Below are 21,052 nucleotides of genomic sequence, written 5' to 3'. Positions count from 1 at the left end.
GTGACTTGAGACCTTTGAACAATGACGTAAGACTTATTAAGAGCTGTGCCACACTCTTTTTATATTTCTAGGGTTTCTCAAAAGAATGAGTTTTACTTAGAAAGGTTTTTAATAAGACAACATTGCACAAACAACTCGTTTATCTTTTAAATTCTCTTCTGTGGCTCTGTTTCTTATTTTGTTGGATTTGAGATTGCCCGTGTTTCGATTTAGAAGTTAGAACAATTGAGTGTTTTGACAGATTATGCCTTTGTTTGAGTTGTGACTTGTGGAATTTGATAAGTGTTTGATGAGTGAATCTTTTTGAGAGGTTTTGAGATCACCGGGCTATGGGTTGGCATGACACGCAATTTTGGCCGTGCTTAACGGACCAGCACGGCACGAATTACAGTCCGTAGTGCCGTGCTTGGGCCGAAGGCTAGGCACGAGGCCCGAAAGACACGGCGTGCCGGGCCAACCCGACACTGTTCATGCCGAGCCTGGCCCGTGCCTGTACCCGTGCCGTGGCGAGCCAGGCTGGCCCGTTGGTCAACTATACTCAACATTTATCGCTCCTTATTTGCCCTTTGCAGTTGAATTGACTGAAATGTATTGCCTCTTCATTATTGAGTGCGAATCTTGACGCAAGCACATTGTACCCGGCCAGGATAACCCGTGTGGCCGCAGGGACTTTTGGAAAATCCACTTCCCAAGAAGTCCGATCTCCGCGCCAAGCCTTCAACACTCGCGCCAAAACGCAGTCGCGCCGGCCAAATATCGCGCCAGAAAATTCCCGATGCCGTGCTGATATTGGGCCGAAGCCCAGGAGCAGAGCGTGGGGGCAGCGCACATGCTCTGGAGTCCTGGTCACCGTCGGATACAAGGGAACGGCCAGATGTGCAGTGACGGTGGAGCAAAGTCATCCGGAACGACTGCAGCCCTACCTTTCGCCGCCGCCGCACCATCGCCCGAAACTCTAGCCCCCTTCGGCGCCACCGCTCGAATCCCAGCCCCCGTCGGCGCCACCGCGACCGTCGGAGTGGAGGCCATGGACGACGTGTGCGAGGGGAAGGATTTCTCCTTCCCGCAGCAGGAGGAGCGGGTGCTCGAGCTGTGGGCGAAGCTCGACGCCTTCCACGAGCAGCTCCGGCGCACGGAGGGCGGTGAGGAGTTCATCTTCTACGACGGCCCCCCCTTCGCCACGGGCCTGCCCCACTACGGCCACATACTCGCCGGCACCATCAAGGACGTGGTCACCCGGCACCAGTCGATGCGGGGCCGCCACGTCTCGCGACGCTTCGGGTGGGACTGTCACGGCCTCCCTGTCGAGTTTGAGATCGACAAGGCGCTCGGCATCACCAACCGGCAGCAGGTGTTCGACCTCGGCATCGGCAAGTACAACGAGACGTGCCGCAGCATCGTCACCAAGTACGTCTCCGAGTGGGAGGCCATGGTCACACGCACGGGGAGGTGGATTGACTTCAAGAACGACTACAAGACCATGGACATCAACTTCATGGAGAGCGTCTGGTGGGTGTTTGGGCAGCTCTGGGAGAAGGACCTCGTCTATAAGGGCTTCAAGGTCGCATCTCTAACCTCACTCGTAGCTATTTTTCGAGTCTGTTGATTCTCATAATTCTGAGTTGTACAAAGTTTGACAATCTTAGGATTCGATGGATTTAGTCTGACAAGCTTTCAGTGAACTAGCAGGAACCCCGTGCCACTGCGCGGGCTAGTAAGCTCTAACACATAAGTTTTGTCATAAGAAACAGTAGAATCCATTAGATACGGTGTTCTTGAATATTGGCACCTCTGAGATTTAATCACATTGCACAATGTTGTCATAACAAAATACAATGTGGTTGTTCCAAACTAAAGACACTTGGCACCTCTGAGATTTAATCACATTGCACAATGTTGTCATAACAAAATACAATGTGGTTGTTCCAAACTAAAGACACTTCTTTACTTCTTGCTCATGCTTAGAATATCTGGAAAATGTTGTAAGTAAAACATCTGGGAAGCTGAAGGCACTGTAGTAGAAAAGGATAAGGCATAAGATAAATGTCAATTAGCAAACAATAAGCACAAACGGCAATGGTGACAAAACTATGCAACCTGCAGCTCACTACTGAGGCATCGAGAAAATGATGGTCGACGACATCTCGGATAGAGGTTGGGGATGGAGGGAGTGGGTTCGGGTGAAGAGGACAGGGCCGGTTGAAGTAGCACGCAGCAGAGGGCTGTAAACAATTTTGTAAAAAAAAAGCATTTAGAGCAATAAGCAAAAATGCTAATACAGTTAAAGCATCTGAAGTATGCCTATTTTTGTGAAGGTCATCCTGCAGTAACAAACCTTTTCGCAGCATGTAAGAAATGCAATGCATGTTGGAAAGCAATAGATTTTGCAGCTAAGATCTCAGAAGGACACTCAAATTAGCAAACCTCATTAGCCTCCGCTCTTGTATCTCAGGATAGTGAATACATCATAGGCACATCAGAAATCTAATTTGAACTTTTGAAGCCCTTGACGGTGCTTTTAGAAAATTCCACCTACACCTGCACATACAAAACAGCTGTGAGGACAACATTTTGCCAGAGCGTTCAAAGTTCTTATTATCAAGAAACTGATGAATATGTACTTATATAAGAAACGTCATTGAGGAGTATGCATCATAGTCTTAATCACTGTTGCTATGCTGAAAATCAAGAAAAGAATGTGAGCAACATGTAATGAAGATGGTTGTCCTCTATGAGTACAACAAACAGGAAGGCACGCTTCGCCGCACCCGCAGTAGCTGCATGCTTCTATATCTGTTTGTGCTTTTGAGGTGCTACTATAAGTCTCTACGGCAAAGCACACAACGACAGGACAATATTTATTAATTTGTTTATTACATATGTACAGCATAGTGAAGCACCGCTTTGTGGCACCTCAAATGTACATTAGTTACACGTCTAGCAGTATCGTTACACAAATTACATGCCTTTAGGAGGGGAGAAAACATTTCACAAATATTATGGCTTGAGAGGTTATATGTCAATGGCAAAGTATGATCTTTTCATTGTCACAGAGAGAAATTGCCAAATAGGTACAGGAAAGTAGAAATGCCTGGCATGTTATGAACTCCTAAACTTTAGGAAAGCAATAGCAGCTGAACCCTCGGTGAAATTAGTGCAGCAAGAATAAAACCACTGCAACTGCATCACTTTTGTGCTCTCAGAATGTTCTCTCTGCAATTTCTGTCCAGCTGTGTACTTGGATACACTTGAGAATAGGCTTTTAAAACAATTAAACATTCTTGGTCAATAATAAAACCACTGGTACTGCATCACTTTTGTGCTCTCAGAATGTTCTTTCTGCAATCTCTGTGCAGCTGTGTCCTTAGATACATTTGAGAATAGGCTTTTAAAACAATTAAACATTCTTGTTCAATCACAGTTTGGATGAGCAGCTCAGCTCATTAGAATTAATTTCAACATTAGTGGGGCTGACACTGACAGTAGAGATAATCTCAACATGAGTAGAATTGATCGAATGCTACACGAAACTTTGAAGAAAGAAGAATAAATCAATTTTATCAGCTAATGAAGGAGGTGAACTCTCTGCTTATTGTGTATATTTCTAATGGGAGTTCATATTGCCCAAACAAAAAAACTTATTAGTAGTATAGAATAATAGGACTGATCTTGGAAGCAATTTAGTTCTGTGACAATTCATAAGTCAACTAAAATTGAGCACGTGCAGACCAAGGAATGAAAAAATCTGGCGTCAACTAAAATTGCAACAACAACCAATGATTCAGTAAAGCATCCAAGGATCGAAAACTAACCTGGCACCCATCAACGGCACTCTGCTAATGTAAAGTTTCAGGCACAGGCATAGGAAGTCACAAAAAAAAAAGAACACAGCAAGCAACACTAACACATTATTTCTTTCTTTTCTGTATCCTCTTATCCAAATATCTATCATTTGTTTGAGAAAAAAAATGTCCATGGGAAAATACCTGGAACTACTACTCATTGGGCTAAATTGTCGGCACCCAGATGCTCCGTTCTCTATGATGTCCCTGCAAGAGGAAAACCTGCAGAAGTATTACGACACGCTGAGGGAGAGGCTGAGCAGGACTACGGCGCGGAAGAGGAGTAGGCCGAGCGAACTCACCGAGATGTCGCGGACGGCGAGTTCGGGACCACCGAGGGTAGCAATGGCCTGTCGAGACTCGCATCGCCGCGGGGGAGGCCGCAGGCGCCCAGGTTGCACTCGACGGTGCCAAGGCTGCACTGGTAGTGCTTGCCGCGGTGGGGCCGTGCCCCTTGGGTTTGGCCGAGCCGGGTCGTGGCGTACAACCTCCAGGGGGGGCGGGACGGAGCACGGCAGCGCTGGGCTGGCTGGGTCGGCGCCGGAGGCAGGGGCGGTGGCTCGACCGGGTCGGGGGCGGGGGGGGGGGGGGGGGGGGGGGGTGGACTGCCTGCTGGAGGGGGTGCAGGAGGAGGAATCGCCACGAATGGGGAAGAGAGGACGGGACCTTTTTTTGCTGGAAGGTTCGGCGGAGGTCGTGGAAGGCTGGGTGGAGCCGTGGACGTTGATGTTGTGTCCGGTGATGCCCTTGTGCCCTTGGTGCCGAATCGGACGGACATGAAAAGACAGTGACATGGCTTCACGAGGGAGCAGAAAATGTAGTATAGGAATAAGGGTAATGGTAGATTGGGAACTTAACAGTGTCTTTGTCTGCACAGTGACTACATTGCAAATTCTGCTGTGTCTCAATGCGAGAAGTACATCTCCTTGCGTATTTTACTGTTATTATGCTGACATGCTGCTTTGATCGTTTAGATCAATAATTTTATATATGAACTTTTAGCTTGCTTTAAATATTGCTTCTGTAAGATAAGAGAATGTCATTTTTATTTTGTTGATCTGGGCTTTGTGATAGCACACATGTTTCTTTAGGGGTGTGGTGTGGTTGTAATCTTGGGAGTTATGTGTGGCTTGTAGGGTAATCTGTGCACTGTAGTTGCTGCTAATGTGTTGTTTTTAATCCTTCTTGAATAGAAAAACAATAAACAAATAGACTATCTGGCAATACAAATTATCCTCTCTAAAATGAGGAAATGGATCTGTGTTCTATTTTTGTTCATTGTATAGCAGGGAATTCCTATTTTTGTTCATTGTATTGCAGGGAATTCCTTAAAACCTCATGAAATCTTTGTTCTTGGTATAGGTCATGCCTTACAGCACAGGATGCAAAACTGCACTGTCAAACTTTGAGGCAGCACTGGACTATAGGGTTGGTTATTGGCTTCCTAGTTGACCTAGCTAATTTTATTGTTGCTGTTTATAGTAACTGATTTTTAAGTTGTACCCTAGGCTGTTCCTGACCCAGCGGTCATGGTATCCTTCCCTATTATTGGTGATGCGGACAATGCAGCTCTTGTTGCATGGACGACAACACCCTGGACACTTCCAAGTAACCTAGCGCTGTGTGTCAATGCCAATCTCATGTATGCAAAGGTTGGTACTTTGCTGTTTTTGAACCCTATTTTTCCTTTTCATTTTGTAATTTTGGCACACTGTCTTCCTATTCTGCTGCATGTCTACAGGCCACCCCAGTTTGTCAGTTCTTTACTGTTCCCACACTTCTTTACTTGTAAACTGCTGTTTATTACATTCCATTGAGGACATTTACTGTGTACAAACAGGTTAAAGACAAATCAAATGGAGCAGTATATGTTATTGCAGAATCTAGGCTTGGGCAGTTACCCGTTAAGGCCAAAGCTTCAGGAAAGAAGCAGGCACCTTCAAAGGGAAGCAATGCTGAAGCTGTTCAGGATGGTTTGGACAAGGAATCATATGAGCTGTTGGCAAAGATTCCTGGGGCATCCTTGGTTGGCTTAAAGTGAGTACTTCTCTTTTAAATTTAGATCAATCTTGTAGTTGGAGTTGTTTTCATAGGATATGATATCCACACCATTATGTTAATGTGATTTATATTACATTTATCATCACTTCCCAGCACTTCAGTGTTAGAACTTGTGAACTAGAATTTCCAATTCTATTTACTCAAGTTGTGACTGGAATACAATGGTCTTCCTTAGACTAGCTTCCTGTTATCCTTATGTTAGCAACTGGTTTGTTTTGTAAGGTGTTTCTTCTTTGAGCTAAGTTGTAACTCCATATAGCTTTGGACTTTGGACATCCCTCTGCAATTTTAGAAACATTCTGCATTTGGATATCTTGCATTGATATAGCTAGCTTACTCCAACAACAGTTCCACTCCACTGTCCACAGTCGACTGAAGTATTGTAGGTTGTGGACATTATTCATTTACCAAGCACTACCACTCTTCAATCTTAATTGCTGAAGATTGTTTGAGAATATCAAATTCATGTGATAGCAAAGAATTACTGGAGTATGCATCTGGAGCTTTTTGGTTCTTATGGCTGTTACCTTTTTTTTTTCTCTGGTTACAGATATACTCCTCTATTTGATTTTTTCATTGAACTTCAAGAGACTGCCTTCAGAGTGATTGCGGATAACTATGTCACGGATGATAGTGGAACGGGTGTTGTCCATTGTGCTCCTGCTTTTGGTGAAGATGACCATCGTGTTTGCCTTGCTGCTGGCATATTTGAGGTTGGATTTATTCTTCTTTAATTCATTCATGTATATCCTCACTAACTGATGTGCCGCTAAGGCTAAGGTATTCAAGGTTGAGAGAAATGGGAAGATCAGTAAACCAGCAATCTCCTTTTCAGAAACTTGGGGGAATAGCCCTATCTATTTAATTAAAATGACACTATCAAACCAATGATGATCAGACAGTAGGACAATTTTGGGAAAGGGACATGGTAGTGCCCTGCCTCCACCCTTTACCACTATTCGATCAGCATGCTGCAATTCTAAAGATACAACATAAATGCTGAATGCCTGAACACTTGTTTTTTCTAACATCTCTCTTTAATGTATACCCCCCTCTTTCCCCCCCTAAAACATCAGTGAAGTACATACTATGCACATTTGAATTTGAATCTGATTAGAGCTAGAGCTTAGTTCGGTATTTTCCTAATGTTTGCAGTTTGCCTTGAATTACCTTTTTGCCACAACATTGTTAATTATCATGAATGATATCATGTTTGCAGTTTGCCTTGAATTACCTTTTTGCCACAACATTGTTAATTATCATGAATGATATACTTGTCATGCTTCTTTGATTGATGCAAACTATCTCTTAGGTGATGAGATGCAATGGTTCTATCTGATTTCTTATTCTTATTTCCCAAGTTGGAAGAATGGTCGTTATCTAGTATGACTTTATGCATCTTTTGTACGTTGTATCTGTTTCTGCTTATGCAAGCATGACCTTGCTTTAGGTTTTTTTTTTCCTTCTATTTTTATCCTTTCCGATGCTTCACGTGCAGACTGCTGGACTTGTTGTCGCTGTTGATGATGACGGGTGCTTTATTGAAAAAATATCTGATTTTAAAGGGCGATATGTCAAAGAAGCCGACAAGGATATCATCAATGCTGTTAAGGCAAGTTGATGTTTCAGCTTTCCATGGACTAATATCTCATCTCAGTCTTTATAACCTTTGCTTCTAGTTGTCCAATCAGCACTACTTTACCTAAAGATTTCATACACTTGTCTGATAAGATAAATGCTAAAATATTTCAGTTTCAATGCTAATATGACCCACTATTTTTTATCTTCCTGAGGATTGTACTCTGAAAAGTGATAAACAACATGAACAGGATAAAGGAAGACTCATTAGTAAAGGGAGTATTGAGCACTCTTACCCATTTTGTTGGCGATCGGGTACTCCTCTTATTTATCGGGCTGTTCCAAGCTGGTAACCTTCTATTACTACTGTGCATATATATTTTGTTCATATGCTGATAATTTATGATTTTGCCATTCAGTTTGATTTCAAGTTAGTACCAATGCATCTTCTTGTTCTGATAACCTGACAAGCCTCCCCATTACCAACTTCTCTTACCACATGTGTTGATCACTTTATGATTTCTTTACCTTATTATAGCGAGCCATATACACAATAAACCATCCTTTTGAACCATTTTCGTTTTCTTTATCCCCTAGGAATATTACCATTAACAATGCTTTATACACAATGATTTATGAGTTTTTCCTTTTTGTTTGTGGCTCATGTTTGGTTTCGTCTCTAGCCTACCCCAACTTGGTTGGGATTAATATTATTGTTGTATATGCTACTATGTTACTCAGCTCATCTGCCCTTTATTTTCATTATGGTCTTCCTTCTGCAATACTTGTTTCTATTTGAGGGATGTAGCCTGAAATAGATTTGTTGTAGGTTTGTCAAGGTTGAGAAGATTAAGGACCAGTTGCTGGAATGTAACAAGGAGACTTACTGGGTGCCTGACTATGTTAAGGTATTTTATGGCTTTCTGCTCCTGATAGTGCCATGATGATGAAACCTTGTATGGAAAAACGCCGTGTGCAGGCGCTCCTCATAGCCCTTAACCGTATTTTGAGACCCATGGAATTTAGATGGTTATGAGGGTATCTCACGGCTATATCTCCATAGAGCTTATGTATTTTGTGATTATGGAGGTATATCGCATGGAGACATGTACTCCCTCCGTCCCAGAATAAATGCACATCTCACACTTCGAGGAGTCAACCAATCTGAAATTTGACCAAATATGTACAAAAAAGTACTAATGTTTATGATAACAAATAAGCTTCATTAGATTAATCACTCCATATATTTTCATAGTAAACTGATTTAGATGTCGATACTATTTTCTATAAACCTAGTCAAACATAAGATTGGTTGAATCCTTGGATGTATGCTATGGCATGGGTCAAGGCTCAACCAGGCTCAGTAGGTGTGTAGCAACCAAACATAGCTCCTGAATTAGGGATTTTAGTTTTCTGAAGATAAGATTAACTAAGAGCATCAGATTACTCCCTCCGTTTTAGTAGGTGTATTTTGTTTTGTTAGGGCAAGCCTTTGGCCAACAGTTTCATTAGTAATACATGACTTTGCAATATAACTTGATGCAGCTAGTTTTGTATTGAAAAAATATTTGTGATTATGATTTTGGTGTATCACATTAATGGCATACTAATTGAGTAATTGTTGTTCGAAGTCCTGTCCTAACGAAATGAATACGTCCACTAATTTAAGCGGAGGGATACTTAGTTTGTGTTCAGTGAATTTCCACTGTCCTGGTCATGCCCTTCCAAGGGGCTGTATGAGTTGCCTACACTACTTATTCTTCTTCTTAATATAATGATATGCAGCTCTCCGCGTGTTCGAGAAAAAGAATATGCAGAGGGTGTAGATTTGATTATTTACATTTGAGTCATTTGATTGCTAGGGCTCGCTCTATATGTAAATAATATAGGTGCATCAGTTTTATCAAGAATGAATTATTCTAGTTTCTTTCCACAAGCTCTGCTACCAGTCTGAAAACGCCCTTCTTTTGGTAGTGTGCACTGTTTGTCGCAGCTATCTAATCGCAAGCTTTTGAATTCTTAAGTATCATCTAAAATACATCACTATGGCTATTGTTGTAAATAAATGGAACTCAGTCCGGATTGTCTAAAGGTAGTTGTAAAAACAAGGAGGGTTTTGATCAGGGATTCAACATAATGAACCATTAGGAATAAGTGGTCAGTACCTGAAATTTTACAGTCTAGATGAGGATCTGCATAAGAGCATTTCCAAGAGTCCGCATAATATTAGATATCCGATTTTCTGATATAGGGCCATCCTAAACATAAATCCACCCTAAATCTTTTTTTCCCCTTAGCAGTTTCCCTAAAATCAACCTCCTACTTTTTTTTAAAGATAGGGTGGATGGATGGTGACTTTGAGGTAGGACTTAGGAGGATGATTTAGGGTTCCACTAAATTTAGGTTGTTGGGTAGGAGTATGTTGGAGGAGATTTTTTGTGCATAAACCTTATATTTTTACAATAGTACATGTTGAATATAGGCACTCTTTGAGATGCTCTAACTGAACTAAATCCTGTGAAGGTATAGCTAGTTGTTACAATTTCGTAGGAACTCTTGGAAGGACCTTAACTAGTATAAAAAGTTTCCATGGTAACATAACATCCAAATGTGTGTCAGGAATTTCAAGAACGACCAGATTGCTGCTGATGGAGTGTTTTTCCAGTCACTAAACCTTACGAAGACTAGAAAAAAAAACTGGACCGGTAGGGGAAGAACCGTCCCTACAGCATTGCACTGAGAAGAAGATCCAGGCGAGGCAACCGGCCTAGGAAACCCTCCGAACCCTGGCCCATGCCCAAAGGGCCGAGCTGACTTGGGCCGGCAACACCGCAACACGGGCCGGCGCTTGCACCGTAGCCCGGCCAGCGCGAATTGCAGCCGAAGCCAGCGAGCACAGCGAGGTTTTTTTTTTGGTGCGAGACCGGGGTTCGAACCCTGGCCGGTGGGCACGACCACGACCCGCCACACCACCTGAGCTATCGCTTAGTCCGCTACGAAGACTAGAAAGTTGAGGAATTTTGCAGGCAGTGTTGTCATTTGTTCAGAAACTTGGTCTGGCTCTGGCATGCGCTTTAGAACTTGTGTTGGTGAGCATTAAATCAATATATTTTGGACTGCTTCCTCATTATGATAATCCAACACAAAGCCCCAACGATCTTATTCCCAATGATTGAGATTGGTCGACATGTGATTTGTACTTGTGTATCTTAGTGGATTCCATTTACTGTCTTGGGATAGTGTACTTCACAATCATTTGCATATGTGCTTGGTCCGCTCTTAGCTTAGACAAGGCACAAATTGTTTTGCCATGTGAGTTCTGTTTTTGTCCCATGTTTCCAATATTACTTCCTGTTGTCATATTGTTTGCAATAGATACATAGATACATACCTGACCTGAAATATCATCATGAAATTGTTTGGAGACTTCGTGTGTTTAACAACAACATATTTATGAAGGATGTTGCGAAAGGTTTCTGTTTTAACTTGCTTTATTCTTTAACAATGGTTTCCGGCAGGAAAAAAGATTTCACAACTGGCTTGAAGGTGCTCGCGATTGGGCTGTTAGCAGAAGTAGATTCTGGGGTACTCCACTTCCATTGTGGATAAGTCAAGATGGTGAAGAAATTGTTGTTATGGATTCTATCGAGAAGCTTGAAAAATTATCTGGAGTCAAGGTTAACATCTCTCTTGGTACTTGCAAGATAAATTCAATTATTTGGATAAACATTCTTGTGATTTCACAGTATCTTTATTGAAGACAACAATGGTTACATTCTCTCGTTCTTTGGTGCTTAGACATTTCTTATGGCTAACAATAAAGACGTTATTTCAAGATTATCCTGATATCTCTCTAGACTTGTCGTACTAACCTTTGATTTTTCTTTCTAAATATAACATCAGGTCACGGATCTTCACCGACACTATGTTGATGATATTACAATTCCCTCTAAGAGAGGACCCGAGTTTGGGGTGCTCAAACGTGTTGATGATGTAAGTTTCATTGGATCCTTAAGTACTGGTTCTTATTTGCATGTGCTGTACATCTTACTTTACACTGATGTTTCGGTACATTTTTTGTACTTAATGATTATTGTTTTTAGCTTTCTGGTTTCCATTAGGCATTAAGATATTTAGATGGGAGATAGGTGGAAATGAAATTTTGGCGTAATAGACTCGAGATGATTCAAGTGCAAAACATATGCTGCTAGTAATCTGTAATATGACTAGCTGTTGCAATTTCGTCTCAAGAAAACAAGCTTCTGGTGTTTTGAATACTCCCTCCAGTCGCTAATACATGTTGTTAGGGGATGCAAATTATGCATCCCCTAACAATATTAGTTGATACTAGTGTCTGGACGGAGTATTAACCAAATACATATCAATCAAAGTTTTTAGTTGTCTATAGGTGAGAAATGCCTTCTTATATTTGCTTTGATTTCTGTAGCATCAGAGGTTACCTTAGTTATGCTGATGTTGTTGGTAGTATGTAAGTTCCCTTTTGAAGTTTGAATTTTGATTGAAAGCAGTGATGTGCAGTAAGGGCATCCGCAATGTATAGATCCAACCCTAGTTCTCTATAATGATTTGACATTGCTTGTTAAAATAGTCAGTGTATAGGATCCGTAAGTGGGACCCATGAGAATAAAAAAAATCAGCCGGCCTTCTCCTCTCTTCCTCTTGACCCGTGCGTCAGCTCCTCCGATTCTCCCTCCCTCCCATGACCGCCCCTTTCTTTCTCCCAACCTAGCTGGATTCCTTCTTGCTCTCTCCCATGGCTGCCCCCTTTCCCCACCCCACCTGGCCACGCGGCGGCTCCGGGCGGATGGAGGATGTGGTGGCACCGGGCACGAGAGGGAGGACGTGGCGGTGCGAGCGCAAAGTCACTGCCGCGCCGCTCAGTCGTAGTGCCCCACCCGGCCGGTTTAAGATGCAGTGGCACGAGCGCAGTCATTGCGGCTGTGGGATCTGTGACCGCTCCTCCGCGATGCCCAGGAGGCAAAAGTCGAAGGTGAGAGAGAAGCATTAATTTTTATTCTTTGGGAGCGGGTTCTATCCAAGGGAGCGAGTTCTCTATATATTTGGGTGCACAGTGTGAGGGAACCAGATGCATATAGGACCGGCATAGGCCCATTGTGGACGCTCCAAGATTTCTGAAACAATGAACCTAATCTCTGCTGGGTTGTTTGGTTACATCTATTTTTGCCTTTTCTTAATCAGAGCTCTTCATTTAAGAAATTCCCTTTCACGGGCCCACCTTGTGTGGGAGCTTTCAGCACTGCGTAGTGCGTACACCCTTTTTTTTATGTGTGAAAACTTGGCTTGCCAATACCATTGCCACGAATGTTTTGGAGCATATCAATGTCTTCAGTTTTGAAATGGTTCACTAAGCAATTATGGTTGTTACCCAGGTTTTCGACTGCTGGTTCGAGAGTGGGTCAATGCCATATGCCTACATTCACTATCCATTTGAGAATCGGGAACTATTTGAAAAGAACTTTCCTGGCAATTTTGTGGCAGAGGGTTTGGATCAAACTCGTGGATGGTTTGTTACTCTCTTTCAGAATAATATGGAGTGGTATAATAGTTTCATTAGGCAGTGATGATCGGAGGGTTCATTTTCTTCCTTCAGTTTGTTCAATTATGGCCTGTGGTGATATTTCATGATTATATGCTATGCGTGTTGTTTCTTATGGCATACTACTCGTACGGATCCTGAAGGATCAATCAAGAGCTGAGGTCTATTTGTTTTGAATTCATTTACTTCCTAAAACTTGCTCTCTGGCTCTACCAATTACTTAAAGCTGTTCTGGTTTTTGGTCTCTCTATATAGCAGAGTTATGGCAACAAACATTGCTGTAATAGCCTCAGTTATACAGCATTACACTTGTGATGATTGCCTATTATTCTCCTTAACTATTAGCTAGAAATCTGCTCATTAATGATTATGAACCTAGACACTAGCAAGAACCTGGATATGTACACAACACACATTGCTGACCAAACTCTGCTTCTTCATTTTTGTGTAGAAAAGATGAATTTTTTAGTAGGTGCTTGACCTCACTCCATTTCTTTGTCATGCTCATGCACATCAAGTTTTCTCATTAAAAGGCTCTTAATTTCTTCCAGTTTATACTTATGTCCTTTACACTTCATGTCCTTGTCACAAAATGTGTAGCCTGCATTGATCTAAACTTTTGAATCTGATCTAGTTCTTAATACTTCTGTTTTGTTTAATCCTAGATTAGTTCCTCCCAAGGCTGTTAAGAATAGAATCTCATTTTTTTGGGTCTAGAATGTATATGGTGCTGAAAGCATGTAATCATGACTAATACACTTTTATTCATGCCTTCATTCCATACTTATTAATAGTGGGTATTTCAGCTTTATGATGTGCCTTCATACTGCAGGTTCTATACTTTGATGGTTCTATCAACAGCACTGTTTGGGAAGCCTGCATTTAAGAATCTTATATGCAATGGCCTTGTCTTGGCTGAGGATGGTAAGAAAATGAGCAAGAGTAAAAAGAACTATCCTCCACCCAAAGATCTCATTGACGAGTTTGGAGCGGTATGTGGTGCTTGACTGCTTGCTTTGAATAAGTCTGGCTGTTACCGGAAGATACATGCAACAGACTCGGTGTTGGAATTAGTAATTAGAATGAAATTTGTTCTGTTTCAGGATTCTCTGCGACTATATTTGGTAAACTCTCCAGTTGTACGTGCAGAGTCTCTACGATTCAAACGTGCTGGTGTCTTTGCTGTTGTAAGTTGATTTAATGAAAGCTCTGTGCTTCCTTCTTATCTTTTGGCCAGGCTACTGGTCTGCATAGATCACATGATATCATTTACCGAAAGCTATCGATAATTGCTATCTTGAGGAAAAGAACATGACCCCTGATTTGACCCACGATTTGACATGCTTTAATTTATCAGGTGAAAGATGTCTTCCTCCCATGGTATAACGCATACAGATTCTTTGTCCAAAATGCAAAGAGACTGGAAGTTGAGGGTCTTGCCTCATTTTCTCCGATGGAACAAGCGGTACTTCTGAAGTCATCCAATGTGTTGGATCACTGGATAAACTCTGCAACTGAAAGTCTAGTTAGCTTTGTTCACCAGGAGATGGATGCATATCGGCTTTACACGGTTGAATGTTTTCACAGTTTTTCTGGATATTAGTTCCCTTGTATTTCTGTGTTATGATCATTTGATGTAATTACCCCTGCAGGTTGTGCCGTATTTGGTAAAATACATTGACTACCTTACTAACATATATGTGCGTTTGAACCGCAAACGATTCAAAGGACGTACTGGAGAAGAAGACTGCAGAATTTCTCTTTCAACACTCTACCATGTATGTATATATCCAGCAGCATACGCTTCATCTGTTCATTGCTGCTGCAAAGTGTCTATGTATTACTGAAAATGGTATTTTAAAGCAAGCTCATACATAATTTGTATTTGTATAGTTAGGGTGAAAATGGTTCGAATCAGCCTCTCCGCAGATTTTGCGGGGGGAAGGCTTGCCTCGGTTTTTCCCGTCCCCAGACTCTACTCATGTGGGAGCCTCCGGCACTGGGTCTGCCCTTTTTTAGGGTGGTATTGTGGTGATTCTGTTGTTTTGCTTCAATGTGAGATGTTAATCTGAATATCTGAAACAATCTTGGACACCAAATAGGCCTGTTTGGTACAGCTTATAAGCTGCTTATGGCCAAAATAAGCTGAAACCAGCCAAAGAACACGCTTTTTTACAGCTTATTCCGGCCGCGCTTATTCCCACCAGCAGAAGCTGACTCAGACCAGCTTATTTTGACCGCACTTTTTCTCTATTTGTACAACTTATCTGAGTAGCGCTTCCCAGATAAGCTGTACCAAACAGGGCCATTTCATCATTTCTGTACCTTCAAATATTTAAAGCTCTCCCAATCATGCATACTTTGTTTTTTGTTTTTTGCTGGTTCTTTCTCCAGTTGCTTATAAGATACTTGAATTATGAAAATGCAGGTTCTTGTAACAACATGCGTGGTGATGGCTCCATTTACACCATTCTTTACTGAAGTTCTTTATCAAAATTTGCGGAAGGTGTCAAGTAAATCTGAGGAGAGCATTCACTTCTGCAAGTTCCCTTCCACAACTGGCGAGGTAATTTTTCATCTAAACATTCTATTGTGTCTTATTTTAGCAGATTGGCTTATGACTTAATTGTTTGATTGATTTTGTTACATTGCCAGAGAGATGAGCGTGTTGAGCAAAGTGTAAATAGGATGGTGACCATCATTGATCTTGCACGTAATATTCGTGAGCGGCATAACAAAGCTCTCAAAACACCACTCAAGTATGTCTAGGCTTCCTTAAATTTGTGCATGTGCATGTTTTCTGTGACGATGTGAATCACTTTGGCAGATTATGCTTATAATACAGTCTTAAGCATGAAATGTGAGAAATCTTGGCTGTAGTAGTGGTTCTCATAATATGGTTTATAATTTGAGTTGTGTTTTTTTGCATTCCTGTGCATGTAACTTGAAGAATTTGTGTATATTACAAAGTATAAACATCAAGATGATTGAAGCTGTTGAAATCAGATGGAATTACAGCATTTGAGTTTTATACTAAATTTTTGTTTTCATAACATTTTAAAATATAAAGAGGGAAAAATGCATACTGCATTTATTAGCATTCAACTGTGTCATGTGGTGACTGATTTGTGTTTCAGGGAGATGGTGGTTGTGCATCCAGACAATGACTTTCTTGAAGACATCACTGGCAAACTAAAAGAGGTTTGTTAGACTGAAACCTATAGTCGCTGAGCTTGTCTCCCATTCTGAAGTTATGGAATTGTTTTGCGGTCATCAATCAGACGCATTCATTTCAAGTTTTTTCTTAGTTTTCATTAAATTTTGGTCTTCATTGGTGGATGCTGACTACATCTACTTCTTTCCATGTAGTATGTCATGGAGGAAATCAATGTTAAGACTGTCACTCCATGTAATGATCCCTTGCTGTACGCTTCTCTGCGAGCCGAGCCTAATTTCAGGTATTATTAGTTCAATGCACAAATATTGCACACTTGCACCCACTTCTCAATGCTTGTGGTATTTCATAGCGTGCTAGGAAAAAGACTTGGAAAAGACATGGGCAAAGTATCAAATGCGGTGAAGAAGATGACTCAGGAAGAGATCTTGGCCTTTGAAAAGAGTGGAGAGATTTCATTCTTCGGTCATTGCTTGAAGCTAGATGATATCAAGGTAATGTTCCATATACATGCAGTCCTTGGTTTGATGGCAATAACAGTTGTCTACAACACAACATTGGGTGACTGTATAAGCTTAAGACTTGCAATTTCCCAGTGCTTGGATGCTGGAAAAAATATCTTCATGTAGCAAATTGTTTTCAATTAGTATGATTAGAAGACTACTACGTCCCAAAAAGGAAGACCTTAGAGTTATAGGGTTGGTGGCATGTTTGCGCTTTCATCCTCATATGCTCATCACTGGGCATGGAATACTTCAGTGCAACATGTTTCTATTAGACCTCACAAGCTGTTTATTTCAGTTTTCTGCATCTTCACCATTTCTACAAATTTTACTTGTAGACTTTTTATTTTTAGGTCATCCGACAATTCAAGCGTCCTGAAAACGTGTCAGAGAAGGAGATTGATGCTGCAGGAGATGGTTCGTCATGAATATGCTACTTTGTCTAGTTAGTTTGGCTAATCTTTTCTGCTAACATCCCTATATTGCTTTTGTTATAGGTGATGTTTTAGTCATTTTAGATCTACGAGCTGACCAGTCATTGTTTGAAGCTGGAGTGGCTCGAGAGGTAGTTGACGAGTTTTCTATTTCTGTACAAGTTTTAGAATATTGTTTCTGAAACTTCAGTATAAAAAATATCTAAGGTTGCCCACGACCTCGATTGCTTATTAGCTAAATTTATATTCTAATATGGTTACTATAAGTACCTCTGCAGGTTGTGAACAGGATTCAGAAATTACGGAAGACTGCTCAGCTTGAACCTGCTGATCCAGTTGATGTGTATTACGAATCTGTGGGCAATGACAAAAACACACTGGAAGAGATTTTGAAGTCACATGTAAGTTATAACTGGTTGATCAACACGATTCTTGTTTTGGAATACCTTTTTCATGAAAACTACTTTATTCTGTACAGGATCAGTATATAAGAGACGCACTTGGTTCGCCAATTGTTCCAAAGGAAATGGCACCAAAAGATGTTGTAAGTTTCGATCCTCAGTCCTCGATCCTTTTTGTTGCACCGTTGATCTTCAAATTCAACTCGAATATTGCATCCTACTCAACCATATGCAACCTTGGTATCTTCAGTTCTTCACCAGTACTTGCTTTTGGTTGTTGCTTAGTACGGAGTATACTGCATTTTTTTTAGCAAGTGGTGTGTCTTATGTATTTTTTGCATGGGTTTGAACTGGTTCTGTACCATTTTTTCTTTAATGAATGATAAACAGCTCTCAGGTGTATTCAAGAAAAAATGTATACTGCGTTTGGAGATACCTGTATTCTGATAATGTCCTTTTGTTCCATGGCAATGGGTCTTTTTTTATTTATTTAAGTTTCTTGTCATAATATGCCCAAGTACCAAAAAAAATCCTCCTTTTGCTTGGCTTAGCTTGCAATTTTGACAAGCTATTTGATGCACAAATCAACAGGCTGCGCATGTCTGATCTACATTTTGAGCCTGTCATTTAGGACTACACGGGCAATATTTAGAGTTTATCAAACTGGTGTTTGCAGGTAGTACTTGGTGAGGAGTCGCACAATGTACATGACATGTTATTTGTCATATGCATTGCAAGGTCCACCCCAATTCTGTCACCAGATCTTCTTTCTCATGCCTCAGGTAAATCTTGCTGAATCCAGAGTACAAATTGTGAACTGCCCATGCAGACACTAGCTATTTCAGTTTTGAACTTTTGATACTGTGCAGTCCTGTGGACAGTCTGAATAATTTATGCACATACTCTGATGAAACAGGCAACAGCAATCATGTGGAGGCGTTGAGAGTGTATCTTCTGTCAAGGTCTCTTTCCAGATTGAAGAACCAGTTCCAAACTGGAAATGGCATGGTAAGCAGTCAACCCGTACGCTTCTTCCTTCCCTTTCAGAAAGGGTATTCCTTTTTTTGCTTATAGCGTGTCTACATTCTTCCAGATTACGGTCACGGTCGACTGCATTGAAGGTTATCCACCAATCAGTTTACAGCTAGGGAAGCATGTTTTTCTAAGTGCAGGGGATTTTTATCTGGCTAGTCGATCCTAATTTTTGTTTGCAGCATCCAAATTTTGACTGATTCACCCATTATTTTGTCGCAATATGCTTAAACAGCTTGGTTCCATTTATGCATGTCACCAAAGTCATGTATTCACATTCATCAGTTGTTAAAGGTTATACCATGATATGTATCTGTGCCCCTGGGCACATGTGAATTTTGAGCATATAGTATGTTTGCAATCTCCTGGGTGTTTGGTTCTTGAGGATTGATGTGGTCCATCAGACTTTGATGAATGAATCCATTGCATTCCACAAACCGACGAGTGATAAGATGAAAGGCCACTCAGTTCTCAAACCAAGCTCCTTTCCCAAAGTCTGTTAGCTGTCGAGTTAGACACTTGAGAATTGCGTCGAGGCAGGGGTGACCTATCGGCCGCAAGGGGCTTCCCATCTGGGCATGCCTGAGTCGGTGATGACGGCCCCAGTGTAGCGTCATTTCGTTTTTTTGCTGAAACTGCGCTGCATAAAAACAACGGCAACTACAGAACTATCTGCGTACTATATAGAAAGACATCATTGTAAAGGAGTAATAACTATGACGATGTCGCCTATATAGAAAGACATCATTGTAAATGAGTAATTACTATGACGATGTCGCCTGCTCGATGCTTATACTTTTTTTTTTTTCCTTTGGTCATAATCTAGCTCTGCACGTTGATCTAGCTCTACTACTTAATTGCGACTGTATAACCTAGTATGAAGAGTAAAAAAAATGGTCTTGCAATTGCAATGGTCAGGCATACAGGGTTCTGAAGGTACGTTGCCGCATCAGACTTGGCAAGCGAAGTTCGTCATGCATCGGCAGTACATTTTGTTTACTCTGCCAATGGCGAGGGAGAGTTTTGTGCAGTGCTGGCCTTTGATTCTTGCTCAAGCTTTAACACTGCAAAACCGATGGAGGAAATTACGTACACATTTTCGACATTATTTGCTCAACATTGCGAAGCACACATTCTACTTAGGCCTTGTTTAGATCACCTTTAAATTCCAAGTTTTTTCACTCTCTCTCCATCACATCAATTTTTAGCCGCTTGTATGGAGCATTAAATGTAGGTAAAAAAAATAACTAATTATATAGTTTAGTTGGAAATCAGTTGGTCCACGATTGGATAATATTTACCAAATAAGACGAAAGTGCTACTATTCATCGAGTTGCAATTTTTTGCAATCTAAACATGGCCTTAGTACTATGTTCTCTTCCCAGGGAAGGGAGAACGACAAACACCATGAGGAGAGTTGTTAAAATTCTCTCACACCAGTCCACAAGCAAAGCCATGACAACCGACTCACGCAGCAACATCAAACTCCAGCAACCGGAGTCCGGAGACCAGAGGAGAGGAGACCAACAACTTTATCTTCACGTGGGTTTGAGGTCCTGAAACATGGAGTACCACTTGATGTCGTTGTTGCCGGCGCCACCGTCCTCCTCCTCGTCGTCCTCTCCAACCTCCTCGTCCTCGTCATCGTCGTGGTAGCAGTCATGGAACATCAGGCTCGCCTTCTTAGACGACGCTGACAGCCTCGCGCCGCCGCCGCCGCCCCTGAGCCCGCCCCCTCCGGCGACGACGCCGTCGGTGATCATGAGCACCATCTTCTTGGTGGCAGCGCTACCGGTGCTCTTCCGCTGCACGGCGCCGACGCGGATGGCGTCGTCGTCGCTGCTCTCTAAAGGTTCCTTGGCTGCTACTACATGCGCAAAAACAAAAGGTAACTTGACGACTACTCTGTGGAAATAGAAAATAGTGGCCTGTTTAGCTTACCCTATCTTCGGTTTGTTCGGTTTCTTTTTTCAGTCGGAACAGTATTTTTCTCTCACAACAATTCAGCCGAAACAGTGTTTTTCAGCCAAGTTTTAGACCAGCGAACGGGGCCAGTAATACTACCACATAAATTAGACAGAAAGTGCGTTCGGACCCGCACGTGAGCTTCAGCTGACCTCTAAACCCTCGCCTTCCCCTCCCAAGCGAATGAATCCCATCCCTTACCTTTGGCCGCCGCCGCACGCCCGAAACCCTAGCCATGGATGACATGTGCGATGGGAAGGACTTCTCCTTCCCGCAGCAGGAGGAGCGGTTGCTCGAGCTTGGGCGAAGCTCGACGCCTTCCATGAGTAGCTCTGGCGCACGGAGGGCGGTGAGTTCGTCTTCTCCGACGGTGCCCCCTTCGCCACGGGCCTGCCCCACTATGGCCACATACTTGTAGTACATTTTGTTTACTCTACCAATGGCGAGGGGAATTTTGTGCAGTGCTGGCCTTTGATTCTTGCT

The 21,052-nt window shown here is 42.0% G+C and overlaps 2 protein-coding genes across 2 annotated transcripts; one reads left to right on the top strand and one right to left on the bottom strand.

Moving 5' to 3' along the window:
• The first annotated feature begins 814 nt into the window (after positions 1-814).
• On the top strand, positions 815-18,949 carry LOC136477437 (isoleucine--tRNA ligase, cytoplasmic-like). The gene is made up of 27 exons (XM_066475598.1): positions 815-1,561; positions 5,205-5,270; positions 5,351-5,494; positions 5,683-5,879; positions 6,454-6,616; positions 7,402-7,515; positions 7,733-7,830; positions 8,311-8,389; positions 11,000-11,158; positions 11,385-11,474; positions 12,893-13,026; positions 13,892-14,051; positions 14,163-14,246; positions 14,417-14,629; positions 14,712-14,837; positions 15,488-15,625; positions 15,715-15,818; positions 16,197-16,260; positions 16,429-16,517; positions 16,587-16,728; positions 17,091-17,154; positions 17,235-17,302; positions 17,450-17,572; positions 17,650-17,715; positions 18,249-18,354; positions 18,489-18,580; positions 18,666-18,949. The coding sequence occupies exons 1-27, from the start codon at positions 830-832 to the stop codon at positions 18,771-18,773; spliced, it is 3,723 nt and encodes a 1,240-aa protein (XP_066331695.1). The 5' UTR covers positions 815-829; the 3' UTR covers positions 18,774-18,949.
• Positions 18,950-20,044: 1,095 nt separating this feature from the next.
• LOC136473848 (uncharacterized) lies at positions 20,045-20,468 on the bottom strand. Its single transcript, XM_066471493.1, has one exon. The coding sequence runs from the start codon at positions 20,374-20,376 to the stop codon at positions 20,143-20,145; it is 234 nt and encodes a 77-aa protein (XP_066327590.1). The 5' UTR covers positions 20,377-20,468; the 3' UTR covers positions 20,045-20,142.
• Positions 20,469-21,052: the final 584 nt, after the last annotated feature.

This window comes from Miscanthus floridulus, chromosome 8 (assembly GCF_019320115.1).
Source record: "Miscanthus floridulus cultivar M001 chromosome 8, ASM1932011v1, whole genome shotgun sequence".
In the NCBI taxonomy this organism is placed as follows: domain Eukaryota; kingdom Viridiplantae; phylum Streptophyta; class Magnoliopsida; order Poales; family Poaceae; genus Miscanthus; species Miscanthus floridulus.
Note: the sequence above shows the minus strand (reverse complement) of the source record. Positions and strands in the feature narration are given on the sequence as shown.

Bases quoted from the DNA above. Each gene is read 5' to 3' on its own strand.
- LOC136477437 (XM_066475598.1), top strand. From the start codon at position 830: ATGCTCTGGAGTCCTGGTCACCGTCGGATACAAGGGAACGGCCAGATG. The intron at 8,390-10,999 runs GTATTTTATGGC...GGTTTCCGGCAG, and splicing joins GGGTGCCTGACTATGTTAAG to GAAAAAAGATTTCACAACTG. The intron at 14,247-14,416 runs GTAAGTTGATTT...TTAATTTATCAG, and splicing joins GTGCTGGTGTCTTTGCTGTT to GTGAAAGATGTCTTCCTCCC.
- LOC136473848 (XM_066471493.1), bottom strand. From the start codon at position 20,376: ATGGTGCTCATGATCACCGACGGCGTCGTCGCCGGAGGGGGCGGGCTC.